General features: G+C 51.2%; 2 protein-coding genes across 5 annotated transcripts in view; both read right to left on the bottom strand.

Annotated features, from left to right (window-relative positions):
- Positions 1-1,368: 1,368 nt before the first annotated feature.
- LOC133359863 (zinc finger protein 768-like) lies at positions 1,369-12,362 on the bottom strand. Of its 4 annotated transcripts, none has more exons than XM_061578426.1 (3): positions 12,290-12,362; positions 5,120-5,287; positions 1,369-2,694 (listed from the first exon to the last, which is right to left on the bottom strand). In XM_061578426.1, the coding sequence occupies exons 2-3, from the start codon at positions 5,277-5,279 to the stop codon at positions 2,243-2,245; spliced, it is 612 nt and encodes a 203-aa protein (XP_061434410.1). In that variant the 5' UTR covers positions 5,280-5,287; positions 12,290-12,362; the 3' UTR covers positions 1,369-2,242. The 4 variants fall into 4 exon arrangements, with proteins under 4 accessions (XP_061434410.1, XP_061434408.1, XP_061434407.1 ...); XM_061578424.1 differs by having other exon boundaries at positions 12,283-12,324; XM_061578423.1 differs by lacking the exon at positions 12,290-12,362 and adding an exon at positions 9,495-9,598.
- A 6,050-nt stretch (positions 12,363-18,412) lies between these two features.
- The window catches only part of LOC133359936 (zinc finger protein 771-like), an 11,019-nt gene continuing 10,096 nt past the window's right edge, over positions 18,413-19,335 (bottom strand). Inside the window, exon 2 of the mRNA XM_061578498.1 lies at positions 18,413-19,329. Coding sequence (XP_061434482.1) covers positions 18,793-19,329 — 537 coding nt within the window. The 3' untranslated portion in view covers positions 18,413-18,792. The remainder of the gene's footprint in view (positions 19,330-19,335) is intronic.

A 19,335-nucleotide genomic window follows, 5' to 3' on the forward strand; every position in this document is an offset into this window, starting at 1 on the left:
AAGTCACGTAGAATGGAAGTAATAAAATAATAAAAATAATAAACATAAAATAATTCTCACGACGTTCCGGCTACAACGCAAGCAGCCGTCTTCAGGTGAAGAATGAGACACTGCCAAGCTTGGAGCTTATATATATATAAGCTGGGTTGGAGGTGGAAGAAGAGCGCCTTAACAAAATGTGCATATCAAGAGGAATTTAGCATATTCATGCGAAATGCGTAGGAGGTGGGCGGGGGGGGGTTTCAAAGTCATTATGTCCGTGCATTATGCAGGATCAGCAGCACCAAAGGGAGGGGGTAGCATTAACAAAGGGAGGGTATGTTAATTAGTATATAGAAGCAATGAAACATGTCAATGGGAGAGCGGTGGCAGGAGACCCGCAGCGGTGCAAATAATGCATTCCCTGTGGAGAACACAAGATACACAGTCAATGCCAGCGAGTGGAATGCGGTCTGAAAGTCACCGTAGACGTGAACATTTCATCGCGGCACGGGACCGAACCCACGACATTTGTCGACGCGGGAGCTTTCTAAAAGTGGGCCTGGATTTGGCAAACCAGGTACGGAGGAGAAACCAGTTAAAGGACATGAGGACAAAGGGGGGAAGGCAATGATTCTTATACACACATGAAGCGTTACCTCTGTGTGGAGAGCAGTGCGCATATTGCGAGATTTTGTCAGAAAAGAGGTACGGGTACTATTTTTCTTTACCGAGTGTTAACATCCCCGGCGTTTAACAGTACTCTCTTTATTGTCAGCCAACACTGGTATAAACAACATGGGCTTTTTCGTTTCTTTTCTATCCTGTGTATCAACAGTGACTTGCGCACAAACACGTCCACGTCACCCACGAGTACCTCGTACCTTCTTCAAGCCCCGATACATTCCATTCATTGGCTACCACATTCTGATAAGCCCCTCCCCCCCCCTCTCAACTTGTATTTAAGGGCTTGCATCTTGGAATCCCTGCCTCAACTTGATGCGGCAAATCTGGCTGTGACGGTCCCACCTGATGACGGAGACTTGTGTTGCCTCCGAAACGTCGTGATTTTATTGTTTTATGTTATTAATTTTTATTTAATTTTTTACCTACGTGGTGGCTTTACCAAAAGAACTAAGAGTATGAGTAAGGCCAACCAGAACCAGTGGGCAGAGATTTAAAGCCCCACACTGGCTTGGTGGGAGAGGCAGCGACTGGGCAGGCCCCGCCGTGTTGCAAGATGGAACAGCAATTCCCGTGTTAGGAGTGTGGGCGGGCAGTCGGCACTACCAGCGTTTATTCGTTCGGGTAGTAAAAGCAGAGGTCGCAAACGGGTTTTGATTCCTTACCCGTACCCGGCCGCACCAGGGTCGCAAACGGCTACCCGTACCTGTACCCTACCCGATACCCGGCTACCCGTACCCGGCCGGGTACGGGCAGCCGTTTGTGACCCTGGTGCGGCCGGGTCCGGCTCCGCCGTGAGTCACTGGTGAGTCACCGTTTGTCACTCATTTCGGGTAGGGTACGGGTAGGGAACGGCTACTCGTACCCAGTCGGGTACGGGCAGCCGTTTGTGACCCTGGTGCGGCCGGGTCCGGGTACGCCGTGAGTCACTGGTGAGTCACCGTTTGTCACTCATTTCGGGTAGCGTACGGGTAGGGAACGGCTACTCGTACCCAGTCGGGTACGGGTACCTGTTTGCGACCCTGGTGCGGCCGGGTACGGGTAAGGAATCAAAACCCGTTTGCGACCTCTGATAACAGGGCAGCAGATGACATCGCAAGAGCCGAAGCAACTACAGACCTCGGATCAGAGTCGAACAACTTTGTGGAGAAAAAGCTCAGCTCGGTCGGGCCCTTGGAACAGCAAAATGGGACTTCTAGCCAACTTGTGGTAATCAACGCTCTCTTACGGAGAAAATTCCAGAGTCCAAGGGTGGACGCAATGGGCAAAAATGTTCACGCAGTTGATCGTCCCACAGAAATGACGGAATCAAACGACGGCTTCAGCACGCGATTCCCTCGCTGGCTCGGCACATGGGGGCGTTAGCCGGGCGCCGACTCGCGTATTGGCACATCTCTACTGACCCGGAGCGACCAGAGACACACACACACACAGAGCGCTACTGCCAAATCACGCGATAAACCGAGAGTTGCAAAGGGAAAATCGGCGCAACGCATGCCGAGCCGGGTGCGAGGGCGATCCCTCGATCCCTCGATTCCGCGCCCTCGCTAGCCACCCCTCCGCTCCGGTCGGTTGCCGCTCATCCTACGACGCCGTCATCCGAGTCTTCTTCGGTTTTGACGGTTACGGTGTCGGCGGCTACGGTGTCGGCTACGGTGTCGGCGTCGCTCGGCGTCGCGTGCGTCTTCTTGTGCCGCCTGTGCGTGCTCTTGTCGGCGAACGCCCGCCCGCACACGCCGCACTTGTAGGGCTTCTCGCCTGTGTGGATGCGCTGGTGGCTGCGCAGGTAGCCGAGAACGCGGAACGCCTTGGCGCACACGCCGCATCGGTACGGCCGCTCGCCGGTGTGCGTGCGCCGGTGCTCGACCAGGACGCTCGGCTTGTCGGCCGTGTAGGGGCAATCGTCGCAGCGGTAGACGGCCGACTTGACGTGCTGCTTCATGTGGTCCTCCAGCGCCGACGGGCTCACCAGCACCCAGTTGCACACCGGGCACAGGATCTTGGCGGAGCCCTCGGAGATAATTTTGTTTCCTTGTAGTGAGGGGGCGGGGGGGGGGGTGGCGGAAAGACAAAGATCATCGTCACCTACACCACCCACAAAGATCATCGCCACCCACAAAGATCATCGTCACCCACACCACCCACAAAGATCATCACCACCCACACCACCCACACCACCCACACCACCCACAAAGATCATCGTCACCCACTCCACCCACAGAGATCATCACCACCCACACCACCCACACAGATCATCACCACCCACAGAGATCATCACCACCCACACCACCCACACAGATCATCACCACCCACACCACCCACACAGATCATCACCACCCACACCACCCACACGGATCATCACCACCCACAAAGATCATCACCACCCACACCACCCACAAAGATCATCACCACCCACACAGATCATCACCACCCACACCACCCACACTACCCACAAAGATCATCACCACCCACAAAGATCATCACCACCCACACAGATCATCACCACCCACACCACCCACACAGATCATCACCACCCACACAGATCATCACCACCCACACCACCCACACAGATCATCACCACCCACACCATCCACAAAGATCATCACCACCCACACAGATCATCACCACCCACACCACCCACACAGATCATCACCACCCACACCACCCACACAGATCATCACCACCCACACAGATCATCACCACCCACACAGATCATCACCACCCACACCACCCACAAAGATCATCACCACCCACACAGATCATCACCACCCACACAGATCATCACCACCCACACAGATCATCGTCACCCACACAGATCATCACCACCCACACAGATCATCACCACCCACACAGATCATCACCACCCACACCACCCACACAGATCATCACCACCCACACAGATCATCACCACCCACACCATCCACAAAGATCATCACCACCCACAAAGATCATCGTCACCCACACAGATCATCACCACCCACACCACCCACACAGATCATCACCACCCACACCATCCACAAAGATCATCACCACCCACACAGATCATCACCACCCACACCACCCACACAGATCATCACCACCCACACAGATCATCACCACCCACACAGATCATCACCACCCACACCACCCACACAGATCATCACCACCCACACCATCCACAAAGATCATCACCACCCACACAGATCATCACCACCCACACCACCCACAAAGATCATCACCACCCACACAGATCATCACCACCCACACCACCCACACAGATCATCACCACCCACACAGATCATCACCACCCACACCACCCACACAGATCATCACCACCCACAAAGATCATCACCACCCACACAGATCATCACCACCCACACCACCCACACAGATCATCACCACCCACACAGATCATCACCACCCACACCATCCACACAGATCATCACCACCCACACAGATCATCACCACCCACACCACCCACACAGATCATCACCACCCACACCATCCACAAAGATCATCACCACCCACACAGATCATCACCACCCACACCATCCACAAAGATCATCACCACCCACACAGATCATCACCACCCACACCACCCACACAGATCATCACCACCCACACTATCCACAAAGATCATCACCACCCACCAAGATCATCACCACCCACACCACCCACAAAGATCATCGTCACCCACAGAGATCATCACCACCCACACCATCCACAAAGATCATCACCACCCACCAAGATCATCACCACCCACACCATCCACACAGATCATCACCACCCACACAGATCATCACCACCCACACCACCCACACAGATCATCACCACCCACACAGATCATCACCACCCACACCATCCACACAGATCATCACCACCCACACAGATCATCACCACCCACACCACCCACACAGATCATCACCACCCACACCATCCACAAAGATCATCACCACCCACACAGATCATCACCACCCACACCATCCACAAAGATCATCACCACCCACACAGATCATCACCACCCACACCACCCACACAGATCATCACCACCCACACCATCCACAAAGATCATCACCACCCACCAAGATCATCACCACCCACACCACCCACAAAGATCATCGTCACCCACAGAGATCATCACCACCCACACCATCCACAAAGATCATCACCACCCACCAAGATCATCACCACCCACACCACCCACAAAGATCATCGCCACCCACAGAGATCATCACCACCCACACCACCCACAAAGATCATCGTCACCCACAAAGACAAAATCCTCGCCGACACCGCCCACATCGTTCACCTCCTCACCAGCTCCCCTCACCACTCACCTCTCCCTCTGCCCCCTCACCTCCTCACCAGCTCCACTCACCACTCACCCTGCTCCCTCACCACCTCACCAGCTCCCCTCACCACTCACCTCTCCCTCTGCCCCCTCACCACCTCACCAGCTCATCCCCCCACCACTCACCACGCCGGTGGCTGACTAGGACTCCCGGCTTGTCGGCCGTGTGGCAGCGGTAGACGGCCGACTTGCCGTGCTGCCTCATGTGGTCCTCCAGCGCCGACGGGCTCACCAGCACCCAGCTGCACACCGGGCACAGGATCTTGGCGGAGCCCTCGGCGATCATTTTGTCTCCTTGTAGTGAGGGGGCGGGGGGGGGTGGCGGAAAGACAAAGATCATCCACATGAAGATCATCACCACCCACAAAGATAATCGTCACCCACAAAGATCATCGTCACCCACAAAGATCATCACCACCCACAAAGATCATCACCACCCACAAAGATCATCGTCACCCACAAAGATCATCGTCACCCACAAAGATCATCGTCACCCACAAAGATCATCGTCACCCACAAAGATCATCACCACCCACAAAGATCATCGTCACCCACAAAGATCATCGTCACCCACAAAGATCATCGTCACCCACAAAGATCATCGTCACCCACAAAGATCATCGCCACCCACAAAGATCATCGCCACCCACAAAGATCATCGCCACCCACAAAGATCATCGTCACCCACAAAGATCATCGTCACCCACAAAGATCATCGTCACCCACAAAGATCATCGCCACCCACAAAGATCATCGTCACCCACAAAGATCATCGCCACCCACAAAGATCATCACCACCCACAAAGATCATCGTCACCCACAAAGATCATCGTCACCCACAAAGATCATCGTCACCCACAAAGATCATCGTCACCCACAAAGATCATCGTCACCCACAAAGATCATCGTCACCCACAAAGATCATCGTCACCCACAAAGATCATCGTCACCCACAAAGATCATCGTCACCCACAAAGATCATCGTCACCCACAAAGATCATCGTCACCCACAAAGATCATCGCCACCCACAAAGATCATCGCCACCCACAAAGATCATCGCCACCCACAAAGATCATCGTCACCCACAAAGATCATCGTCACCCACAAAGATCATCGTCACCCACAAAGATCATCGCCACCCACAAAGATCATCGTCACCCACAAAGATCATCGCCACCCACAAAGATCATCGTCACCCACAAAGATCATCGCCACCCACAAAGATCATCGCCACCCACAAAGATCATCGCCACCCACAAAGATCATCGTCACCCACAAAGATCATCGTCACCCACAAAGATCATCGTCACCCACAAAGATCATCGTCACCCACAAAGATCATCGTCACCCACAAAGATCATCGTCACCCACAAAGATCATCGCCACCCACAAAGATCATCGCCACCCACAAAGATCATCGCCACCCACAAAGATCATCGTCACCCACAAAGATCATCGTCACCCACAAAGATCATCGTCACCCACAAAGATCATCGCCACCCACAAAGATCATCGTCACCCACAAAGATCATCGCCACCCACAAAGATCATCGTCACCCACAAAGATCATCACCACCCACAAAGATCATCGTCACCCACAAAGATCATCGCCACCCACAAAGATCATCGCCACCCACAAAGATCATCGCCACCCACAAAGATCATCGTCACCCACAAAGATCATCGTCACCCACAAAGATTATCGTCACCCACAAAGATCATCGTCACCCACAAAGATCATCGTCACCCACAAAGATCATCACCACCCACAAAGATCATCGTCACCCACAAAGATCATCACCACCCACAAAGATCATCGTCACCCACAAAGATCATCGCCACCCACAAAGATCATCGTCACCCACAAAGATCATCGTCACCCACAAAGATCATCGTCACCCACAAAGATCATCGTCACCCACAAAGATCATCGTCACCCACAAAGATCATCGTCACCCACAAAGATCATCGTCACCCACAAAGATCATCACCACCCACAAAGATCATCGCCACCCACAAAGATCATCGTCACCCACAAAGATCATCGTCACCCACAAAGATCATCGTCACCCACAAAGATCATCGTCACCCACAAAGATCATCGTCACCCACAAAGATCATCGTCACCCACAAAGATCATCGTCACCCACAAAGATCATCACCACCCACAAAGATCATCGTCACCCACAATGATCATCACCACCCACAAAGATCATCGTCACCCACAAAGATCATCGCCACCCACAAAGATCATCGTCACCCACAAAGATCATCGTCACCCACAAAGATCATCGTCACCCACAAAGATCATCGTCACCCACAAAGATCATCGTCACCCACAAAGATCATCGTCACCCACAAAGATCATCGTCACCCACAAAGATCATCGTCACCCACAAAGATCATCGCCACCCACAAAGATCATCGTCACCCACAAAGATCATCGTCACCCACAAAGATCATCGTCACCCACAAAGATCATCGTCACCCACACAGATCATCGTCACCCACAAAGATCATCGTCACCCACAAAGATCATCGTCACCCACAAAGATCATCGCCACCCACAAAGATCATCGTCACCCACAAAGATCATCGTCACCCACAAAGATCATCGTCACCCACAAAGATCATCGTCACCCACAAAGATCATCGTCACCCACAAAGATCATCGTCACCCACAAAGATCATCGTCACCCACAAAGATCATCACCACCCACAAAGATCATCGCCACCCACAAAGATCATCGTCACCCACAAAGATCATCGTCACCCACAAAGATCATCGTCACCCACAAAGATCATCATCACCCACACAGATCATCGTCACCCACAAAGATCATCGTCACCCACAAAGATCATCGTCACCCACAAAGATCATCGTCACCCACACAGATCATCGTCACCCACAAAGATCATCGTCACCCACAAAGATCATCGTCACCCACAAAGATCATCGTCACCCACAAAGATCATCGTCACCCACAAAGATCATCGTCACCCACAAAGATCATCACCACCCACAAAGATCATCGTCACCCACAAAGATCATCGTCACCCACAAAGATCATCGTCACCCACAAAGATCATCGTCACCCACACCACCCACATCGCTCACCACCTCCACTCACCACTCACCTCTCCCTCTGCTCCCTCACCTCCTCACCACCTCCACTCACCACTCACCTCTCCCTCTGCTCCCTCACCTCCTCACCACCTCCACTCACCTCTCCCTCTGCTCACCACCTCACCAGCTCCCCTCACCACTCACCACCTCACCACCTCCACTCACCACTCACCTCTCCCTCTGCTCCCTCACCACTCACCTCCTCACCAGCTCCCCTCACCACTCACCTCACCAGCTCCCCTCACCACTCACCACCTCACCACCTCCACTCACCACTCACCTCTCCCTCTGCTCCCTCACCACTCACCACCTCACCAATTCCACTCACCACTCACCTCACCAGCTCCCCTCACCACTCACCACCTCACCAACTCCACTCACCACTCACCTCACCAGCTCCCCTCACCACTCACCACCTCACCAACTCCACTCACCACTCACCTCACCAGCTCCCCTCACCACTCACCACCTCACCACCTCCACTCACCACTCACCTCTCCCTCTGCTCCCTCACCACCTCCACTCACCACTCACCTCTCCCTCTGCCCCCTCACCTCCTCACCACCTCCACTCACCTCTCCCTCTGCTCACCACCTCACCAGCTCCCCTCACCACTCACCACCTCACCAACTCCACTCACCACTCACCTCACCACCTCCACTCACCACTCACCTCTCCCTCTGCTCCCTCACCACTCACCTCCTCACCAGCTCCCCTCACCACTCACCACCTCACCAACTCCACTCACCACTCACCTCACCAGCTCCCCTCACCACTCACCACCTCACCAATTCCACTCACCACTCACCTCACCAGCTCCCCTCACCACTCACCACCTCACCAACTCCACTCACCACTCACCTCACCAGCTCCCCTCACCACTCACCACCTCACCAACTCCACTCACCACTCACCTCACCAGCTCCCCTCACCACTCACCACCTCACCAACTCCACTCACCACTCACCTCACCACCTCCACTCACCACTCACCTCTCCCTCTGCTCCCTCACCACCTCCACTCACCACTCACCTCTCCCTCTGCCCCCTCACCTCCTCACTACCTCCACTCACCTCTCCCTCTGCTCACCACCTCACCAGCTCCCCTCACCACTCACCACCTCACCAACTCCACTCACCACTCACCTCTCCCTCTGCTCACCACCTCACCAGCTCCCCTCACCACTCACCACCTCACCAACTCCACTCACCACTCACCTCACCACCTCCACTCACCACTCACCTCTCCCTCTGCTCCCTCACCACTCACCTCCTCACCAGCTCCCCTCACCACTCACCACCTCACCAACTCCACTCACCACTCACCTCACCAGCTCCCCTCACCTCCTCACCACTCACCACCTCTCCACTCACCTCCTCCTCGCTGCGTCTCGCTGTGGCCGCCTGCTCCTCTTCTCTCCCTCATCTCCTCACCTCCTCCTCACCTCCTCACCACCTCTCACCACCTCCTCACCACCTCCACTCACACTCACCACTCACCTCCTCACCACCTCCTCACCACCTCCACTCACCACTCACCACTCACCTCCTCACCACCTCCTCACCACCCTCCACTCACCCACTCACCACTCACCTCCTCACCCTCCTCACCACCTCCACTCACCACTCACCCACTCACCTCCTCACCACCTCCTCACCACCTCCACTCACCACTCACCACTCACCTCCTCACCACCTCCTCACCACCTCCACTCACCACTCACCACTCACCTCCTCACCACCTCCTCACCACCTCCACTCACCACTCACCACTCACCTCCTCACCACCTCCACTCACCACTCACCACTCACCTCCTCACCACCTCCTCACCACCTCCACCTCACCACTCACCTCCTCACCACCTCCACTCACCACTCACCACTCACCTCCTCACCACCTCCTCACCACCTCCACTCACCACTCACCACTCACCCCCCTCCCACCTCCACTCACCACTCACCTCCTCACCACCTCCTCACCACCTCCACTCACCACTCACCTCCTCACCACCTCCACTCACCACTCACCACTCACCTCCTACCACCTCCTCACCACCTCCACTCACACTCACCTCCTCACCTCCTCCACCACCTCCACTCACCAATCACCACTCACCTCCTCACCACCTCCTCACCACCTCCACTCACCACTCACCTCCTCACCTCCTCACCACCTCCACTCACCACTCACCTCCTCCACCTCCTCACCACCCTCCACTCACCACTCCACCTCCTCACCACCTCCTCACCAACTCCACTCACCACTCACACTCACTCCTCACCACCTCCTCACCACCTCCACTCACCACTCACCACTCACCTCCTCACCAGCTCCTCACCACCTCCACTCACCACTCACCACTCACCTCCTCACCACCTCCTCACCACTCACAACTCACCTCCTCACCACCTCCTCACCACCTCCACGCACCACTCACCTCCTCACCACCTCCACTCACCACTCACCACTCACCTCCTCACAACCTCCTCACCACTCCACCTCACACTCACCACTCACCTCCTCACCACCTCCACTCACACTCACCTCCTCACCACCTCCTCACCACCTCCGACTCACCACTCACCACTCACCTCCTCACCACCCTCCACTCACCACTCACCATCTCACCCCTCCTCACCACCTCCACTCACCACCTCCACTCACCACCTCCTCACCACCTCCACTCACCACCTCCACTCACCTCCTCACCACCCTCCTCACCACCTCCACTCACCACCTCCACTCACCTCCTCCGCTCACCACCTCCACTCACCACCTCACACTCACCACCTCCGCTCACCACCTCCACTCACCACTCACCTCCTCACCCCTCCACTCACCACTCACCACTCAACACTCCTCCCAACCTCCACTCACACACTCACTCACCCTCACCATCCTCACCCTCCTCACCACCTCCACTCACCACTCACCACTCACCTCCTCACCACCTCCTCACCACCCTCCACTCACCACTCACCTCCTCACCTCCTCACCACCTCCACTCACCACTCACCTCCTCACCTCCTCACACACCTCCACTCACCACTCACCACTCACCTCCTCATCACCACCTCCACTCACCACCTCCACTCACCACCTCCACTCACCTCCTCACCACCTCCACTCACCACTCACCTCCTCACCACCTCCTCACCACCTCCACTCACCACTCACCTCCTCACCACCTCCACTCACCACTCACCACTCACCTCCTCCCACCTCCTCACCAACCTCCACTCACCACTCACCTCCTCACCTCCTCACCACCTCCACTCACCACTCACCACTCACCTCCTCACCACCTACCTCACCACCTCCACTCACCACTCACCTCCTCACCTCCTCACCACCTCCACTCACCACTCACCTCCTCACCTCACCTCACCACCTCCACTCACCACTCACCTCCTCACCACCTCCTCACCACCTCCACTCACCACTCACACTCACCTCCTCACCACCTCCTCACCACCTCCACTCACCACTCACCACTCACCTCCTCACCAGCTCCTCACCACCTCCACTCACCACTCACCACTCACCTCCTCACCACCTCCACTCACCACTCACCACTCACCTCCTCACCACCTCCTCACCACCTCCACTCACCACTCACCTCCTCACCACCTCCACTCACCACTCACCACTCACCTCCTCACCACCTCCTCACCACCTCCACTCACCACTCACCTCCTCACCCTCCTCACCACCTCCACTCACCACTCACCTCCTCACCTCCTCACCACCTCCACTCACCACTCACCTCCTCACCACCTCCTCACCACCTCCACTCACCACTCACCACTCACCTCCTCACCACCTCCTCACCACCTCCACTCACCACTCACCACTCACCTCCTCACCAGCTCCTCACCACCATCCACTCCACTCACCACTCACCACTCACCTCCTCACCACCTCCTCACCACCTCCACTCACCACTCACCACTCACCACTCACCTCCTCACCACCTCCACTCACCACTCACCTCCTCACCACCTCCTCACCACCTCCACTCACCACTCACCACTCACCTCCTCACCACCTCCTCACCACCTCCACTCACCACTCACCACTCACCTCCTCACCAGCTCCTCACCACCTCCACTCACCACTCACCACTCACCTCCTCACCACCTCCTCACCACCTCCACTCACCACTCACCATCTCACCCCCTCTCCTCACAGTGACGTCACGCCGGACGTGACGTCACGTCGAGCGACGCCAGGAAATGACGTCATCCGTCGCGCGTGACGTCACGTCGCTCTCCGAGCCCCGAGCTCGCGGGCGTGACGTCACGCGGCTCGCTGACTCGTCGCGTGACGTCACGTCTCTTGTCGAGTCCCGAGTTCGTCGCGTGACGTCACCGGCTCTGCTCAACACTCCCCTCCCCCCTAGGTCGACTCAGCCTCAAATGAGAAACCTGCAGCAAACGATTAATCGATTTCAAATCGATATTGCAATTTGAAACAACGCGATTGGCAAAATCGCAAAAGCTGCGATTTTTTTTGCGATTTGAAAAGTCCAATTGCTTTCCTGTTGGAATTGTTTTATTTTATTCATTTCGATTTAAAGCTTCTTTCGTGACTGCAGCAGGGATTCATCTTCTTGGTTCTTTCGGTAAAGTCACGTAGAAGGGAAGTAATAAAATAAAAAAAATAAAACATAACAAAATAATTATATTATTTATATTATAATAAACTAATAAAAATAAAACATAATCAAATAATTATATTATTTTATTATGTTTTATTTTTATTAAATAAAACATAATCAAATAATTATATTATTTTATTATGTTTTATTTTTATTATTTCATTACTTCCCTTCTACGTGACTTTACGTGACTTTACCGAAAGAACCAAGAAGATTAACAATTGTTCTACGTGTGATTGTTCCATTTCAATTAAAACATTTTAAGAAATACATGTTGCAAGCAATTCTCATCCTTGCATCAGAATATGAAGAGCAGTTCATATTTCGATGGTATCACGTGGAAAAGTTTAAAGTTCATTTATTAGTAGTAGGTTTTTACCCTTTGACACTGGTACAAAACTGACACCTTTATACAAGACATCATGTTTGCAATAACCACAACACAAGCAGTCAAAAAAGCAAACAAAAAGAAACAACTCTGATGATGATGATAATGATATGCACTGTCCTTGAAGTTGATTGGTCCACACCCGAGACAGCTTTCTTTAGAGCCTAGTCCCCCATTGGTGCTGGACCAGATGACACCAAAAGGCGTACAACTCAAACACAGTGCAATATCAGAGTATTGATAAAATTTAAAATTTAATTTATAAAAGTAAAATAAAAATAAAATAAAAATCACGACGTTTCGGAGGCAACACAAGCTTCCGTCTTCAGGTGGAACCGTCACAGCCACGATTGCTGTTTCAAGTAAAGAGAAATTCCAAGAAAACAGTCCTTGGCTTTAGCCGCACCAACTTCACAATAATAACCATCTTCTTGGTTCTTTCGGTAAAGTCATCACGTAGAAGGGAAGTAATGAAATAATAAAAATAAAACATAATAAAATCAAATAATTCTCACGACGTTTCGGCTACAACGCAAGCAGCCGTCTTCAGGTGAAGAATGAGACACTGCCAAGCTTGGAGCTTATATATATAAGCTGGGTTGGAGGTGGAAGAAGAGCGCCTTAACAAAAAGAATGTGCATATCAAGAGAAATTTAGCATATTCATGGTAAATGCGTAGGAGGTGGGTGGGGGGGTTTCAAAGTCATATTATGCCCATGCATTATTTTATTACTTCCCTTCTACGTGACTTTACCGAAAGAACCAAGAAGATGAATCCCTGCAGTCACGAAAGCTTTAAATCGAAATATTAATTATATCCAGGTGCTGCCTTGGCTCCTCACACCCTCAACCAGTATACATACACAAGGACGGTTTTATTGGAATTTCTCCTTACTTGATACAGCAATCGTGAGCTGTGACTGTTCCACCTGAAGACGGAAGCTTGTGTTGCCTCCGAAACGTCGTGATTTTTATTTTAATTTAACTTTTATTAATTTGAATTTTTTTTACCTACGTGACTTTACCGAAAAAAACCTAAGAATAAGAGCTCATAACTCAGTGGGCTTCACCCGGTAAACAATAAAAGTTACTGGCGAAACGTCGTGCTCGCGATTGTAAATGCTGTGGCTTTGCTCTCCAACACACAACCGGTAGGCGCTGAACTAGTACACTGCACTATACACTACTACACTATACACTACTACACTATACACTACACTATAGACTACTACACTATACACTACACTACACTATACACTACACTATAGACTACTACACTATACACTACACTATACACTACACTATAGACTACACTATAATACACTACACTATACACTACACTATAGACTACGCTATAATACACTACACTATACACTGCACTATACACTACTACACTGCACTATACACTACACTATACACTACACTATACTATACACTGCACTATACACTGCACTATACACTACTACACTATACACTACACTATACACTGCACTATACACTACTATACACTACACTATACACTACACTATACACTACACTATACACTACACTACACTATACACTACACTACACTATAGACTACACTATACACTACACTATACACTATACTATACACTGCTATACACTACTATACACTACTATATACACTACACTATACACTACACTATACACTACACTATACACTACACTATACACTACAATATACACTACACTATAGACTACACTACTACACTATACACTGCACTATACACTACTACACTACACTATACACTACACTATACACTACAATATACACTACACTATAGACTACACTATACACTACACTATACACTACACTATACACTACACTATACACTATACTATACACTGCTATACACTACTACACACTACTATATACACTACACTATACACTACACTATACACTACACTATACACTACACTATACACTACACTATACACTACAATATACACTACACTATAGACTACACTATACACTACAATATACACTACACTATAGACTACACTATACACTACACTATACACTACACTATACACTACTACACTACACTATACACTACACACTACTATATACACTACTACACTGCACTATACACTGCACTATACACTACACACTATACACTGCACTATACACTACACACTATACACTACACTATACACTACACTATACACTACACACTATACACTGCACTATACACTGCACTATACACTACAATAAACACTACACTTTACACTACACTACACACTACACTATACACTACTACACTATACACTACACTAAAATACACTACACTACACACTACAATAAACACTACACTATACACTACACTACACGCTACTATACACTACACTATACACTACACTACACGCTACTATACACTACACTATACACTACACTACAATAAACACTACACTATACACTACACTACACGCTACTATACACTACACTATACACTACACTACAATAAACACTACACTATACATTAGTGCTGTACTAGTAACGAATTGGCATGTTCTGTTTACGTGACAAACCTTACTAATTGGCTGTGTTGTCGGGTGGTGGCGGGTTTAACGACACATTTATATATTCTTGGTTCTTTCGGTAAAGTCACGTAGAATGGAAACAATAAAATAATAAAAATAAAACATCATAAAATAATTTTCACGACGTTTCGGCCACAACGCAAGCAGCCGTCCTCAGGTGAAGTCATTCAGACTCTTGTCTACTCGACAGACCTGCTCTCCACCTGAGGACGGCTGCTTGCGTTGTGGCCGAAACGTCGTGAGAATTGTATTTTATAATGTTTTATTTTTATTATTTTATTATTTCCATTCTACGTGACTTTACCGAAAGAACCTAGAAGTTGAATCCCTGCAGTCACGAAAGAAGCTTTAAATCGAGACACATTTAAATATTATGTTATCTAACCCAAAATAAGTATAACCCGTAAAAACAAAGTTTTTCACTATAAATCCTTTATATGCGTGGCGGCTAGAGTCCTCTCGTCCTCTGGCTTGAGATGGCTGCCACCTATGGGTCAGATGATTGTCTGCCAGTATTAAGCAATTGGTAATTAAATATTTAATTTGTTTTCCCTAAACAGTGTAAAATTTTGGAAAAAAATTTTCACGAAAATTAATTGTCACACACAAAGAGTCTGTGTGGAAAATGTCAGCTCGATTGGATCACGGGAAGTGGGTTAAAAAACGACTGAAAGATTTGCACGGTCGTAAGCAAGCAAGCAAGCACGCACGCAAGCAAGCGAACTTAATATAAAGGAATTAAAAAAAAACCCTGTATTATGGATATTGGTCACGATAGTCTACGAGTGAAACTAACACAAGTTATTTTTGTTTGAGTGTAATTGCAAGGACGAGTGTGTAACCTCGACTTTTGTGGCCCTACCACAACTTCCGTCCGTCGATTTGCAGACGCGTACGCAGACACAGAAGGCGATTATAAAATAGTGGTTTTTATTTTGTTGAATGACTACTTTGCGTTACACAGTTTTCCACGTCCGACACTGTTGTTTTTCCCCATCCAACAAGTGTACAGATCTTCTTGGTTCTTTCGGTAAAGTCGTCACGTAGAAGGGAAGTAATAAAATAATAAAAATAAAACATAATAAAATAATAAAAATAAAACATAATAGAATAATAAAAATAAAACATGATAAAATAATAAAAACAAAACATAATAAAATAATTCTCACGACGTTTCGGCCATAACGCAAGCAGCCGTCCTCAGGTGAAGAACAGGTCTGTCGGAAAGACAGCGTCTGAATGAACACCATATACGATGCCAAGCTTGGTGGTGCTCATTCAGACGCTGTCTTTCCGACAGACCTGTTCTTCGCCTGAGGACGGCTGCTTGCGTTATGGCCGAAACGTCGTGAGAATTGTATTTTATTATGTTTTATTATTATTATTTTATTATTTCCCTTCTACGTGACTTTACCGTAAGAACCAAGAAGATGAATCCCTGCAGTCACGAAAGCTTTACATCGAAATTTAAGTGTACAGATTCTACGTGTGACTACATCTCTTTAAAAACAACGAGTGCCATCGCTTTGGCCACAGCCTCAAGCACAAGAACCAATTTGATTCCCGAAGAACCAATTGGCTCGTGAATTCACCACATTTTGGCGTCTAACGCGAAACGTCAGACATGGTTCCGAACAACTCGCGGCACGGCGCAGAGAAACGCACCGGATAGTCGTGACGATACTCGATTGGTGCTCGATCGACCGTGCGAGCGGAACAATCCGTTTGTCAGTCATCGCCACCGCCATCTCCACCGGCATCTTCATCATCATCGCCGCCATCATCATCATCGCCACTAAAATTTAAATCATTATCGCCATCATCATCGCCACCGGCATTTTCATCATCATCATCATCATCGCCACCGGCATTTTCATCATCATCATCATCATCGCCACTAAAATTTATATCATTATCGCCATCATCATTATCATCGCCACTAAAATTTATATCATTATCGCCATCATCATCATCGCCACCGGCATTTTCATCATCATCATCGCCACTAAAATTTATATCATTATCGTCATCATCATCATCGCCACCGGCATTTTGATCATCATCATCATAGTCACCACCATCTTCATCATCATCGCCATGGGTATCTTCATCATTATTATTATAATTTCCATCATCGCCACCGCCATTTCCATCGTGATCGCCATCATTATCATCATCTCCATCATCGCCACTGCCATCATCATCATCTCCATCATCGCCACTGCCATCATCATCCTCTTCATCATCGCCACCGCCATTTCCATCATCATCGCCATCTTCATCATCATCATCATCGCCATCGCAATCACCGCCACCGGCATCATCATCATCTTCATCATCGCCACCGGCATCATCGCTACCGGCATCATCGTCATCGTCATCATCATCATCGCCACCGCCACCTCGCCGGGCACAGCTTCCCCGCGCTGCCCCACGGCTTTTAGGGAGCGGCGCAAGAACCGGGCAGCCAAAATCGCCGCCCGTCGCGATCCCCGATTCGCGTTCCGCATTGAAGACGAAATCATTTGGCACCCGGCCTTCCGTTGTCAAGATTTGGGGGGTCTCCCCCCCCCCGCACCCCCCCCAGAGTCCCCTCTGAAGCGTCGGGGGGCAGGGGGGGGGGTCTCTCGTCCATTGGAAGTGGCGTGAGAAAATAAATTTGCATGGCCGCCCCCCTTTTCCGTTTCACCTTCACCAAACGATGCGGCCATCGGAGGCGGTGCCGGCCGCGATCGTCGTAGTCACGCGCACGTGTACGTGTGCATCCGTGCGCGTGCGTGTGTTGCACTTCTTTTGCACCACCGTACGTAAGCCACCAACCGTGGCTAATCGGAGTTGCGCGGGGGTGGAAGGACAACGAACTAAACGCACAACAACAACAAGCGGCAAGTTCTGAAGAAACGAGTCTGTCAATCTAGACGACGACCGCGGTGTAAAACTGCATCGTAGCTCCCGGTTGGCTCCCTCATACCGGAAGGGCAGAACGTTCCAGACGGCAGCAGCGGCAGCAGCATCCGAAAGCCGCTGAAGTCTGCCGCGGGGACCACGGGAGCGCGACGCTTCAGCCGTTCGCGTGATGGTTCAGCGCCGCCGCCACCACCACCGCCTCCTTCTTGGCGGCCTCCTCTGCGTGCACCTGCCGGTGCCTTCGCAGGTGGTGCGCGTGAGCGAACGCCCGCCCGCACTGCGCGCAAACGTGCGGCCTCTCGCCCGTGTGCGTGGCGCGGTGTCGCAGCAGGTGCTCGGCGCGCGAGAACGCTTTGCCGCAGGCACCGCAGGCGTGCCCCCGCTCGCCGGTGTGCACGGCCCGGTGCTTCTGCAGGCTGCCCAGCTGCGCGAACGCCCTTCCGCATTCGGCGCACGCGTGCCGCCTCTCGCCCGTGTGCACGGCGCGCTGGTGCGTGCGAAGGTTGCCGCGCTGGGCGAACGACTTCCCGCAGTCAGGGCAGGCGTGGGGCCGTTCCCCCGTGTGCGTGGCTCGGTGTCCCCGCAGGTGGTGGGCGTGGGCGAAGGCCCGGCCGCAGTCGGGGCAGGCGTGCGGACGCTCGCGCGTGTGCGTCGTCTGGTGCCGCTGGAGGTGCTCGAGGCGCGAGAACGCCTTCTC

The sequence above is a fragment of the Lethenteron reissneri genome, chromosome 66 (genome assembly GCF_015708825.2).
Source record: "Lethenteron reissneri isolate LAM-NWPU_2019-01 chromosome 66, ASM1570882v1, whole genome shotgun sequence".
In the NCBI taxonomy this organism is placed as follows: Eukaryota; Metazoa; Chordata; class Hyperoartia; order Petromyzontiformes; family Petromyzontidae; genus Lethenteron; species Lethenteron reissneri.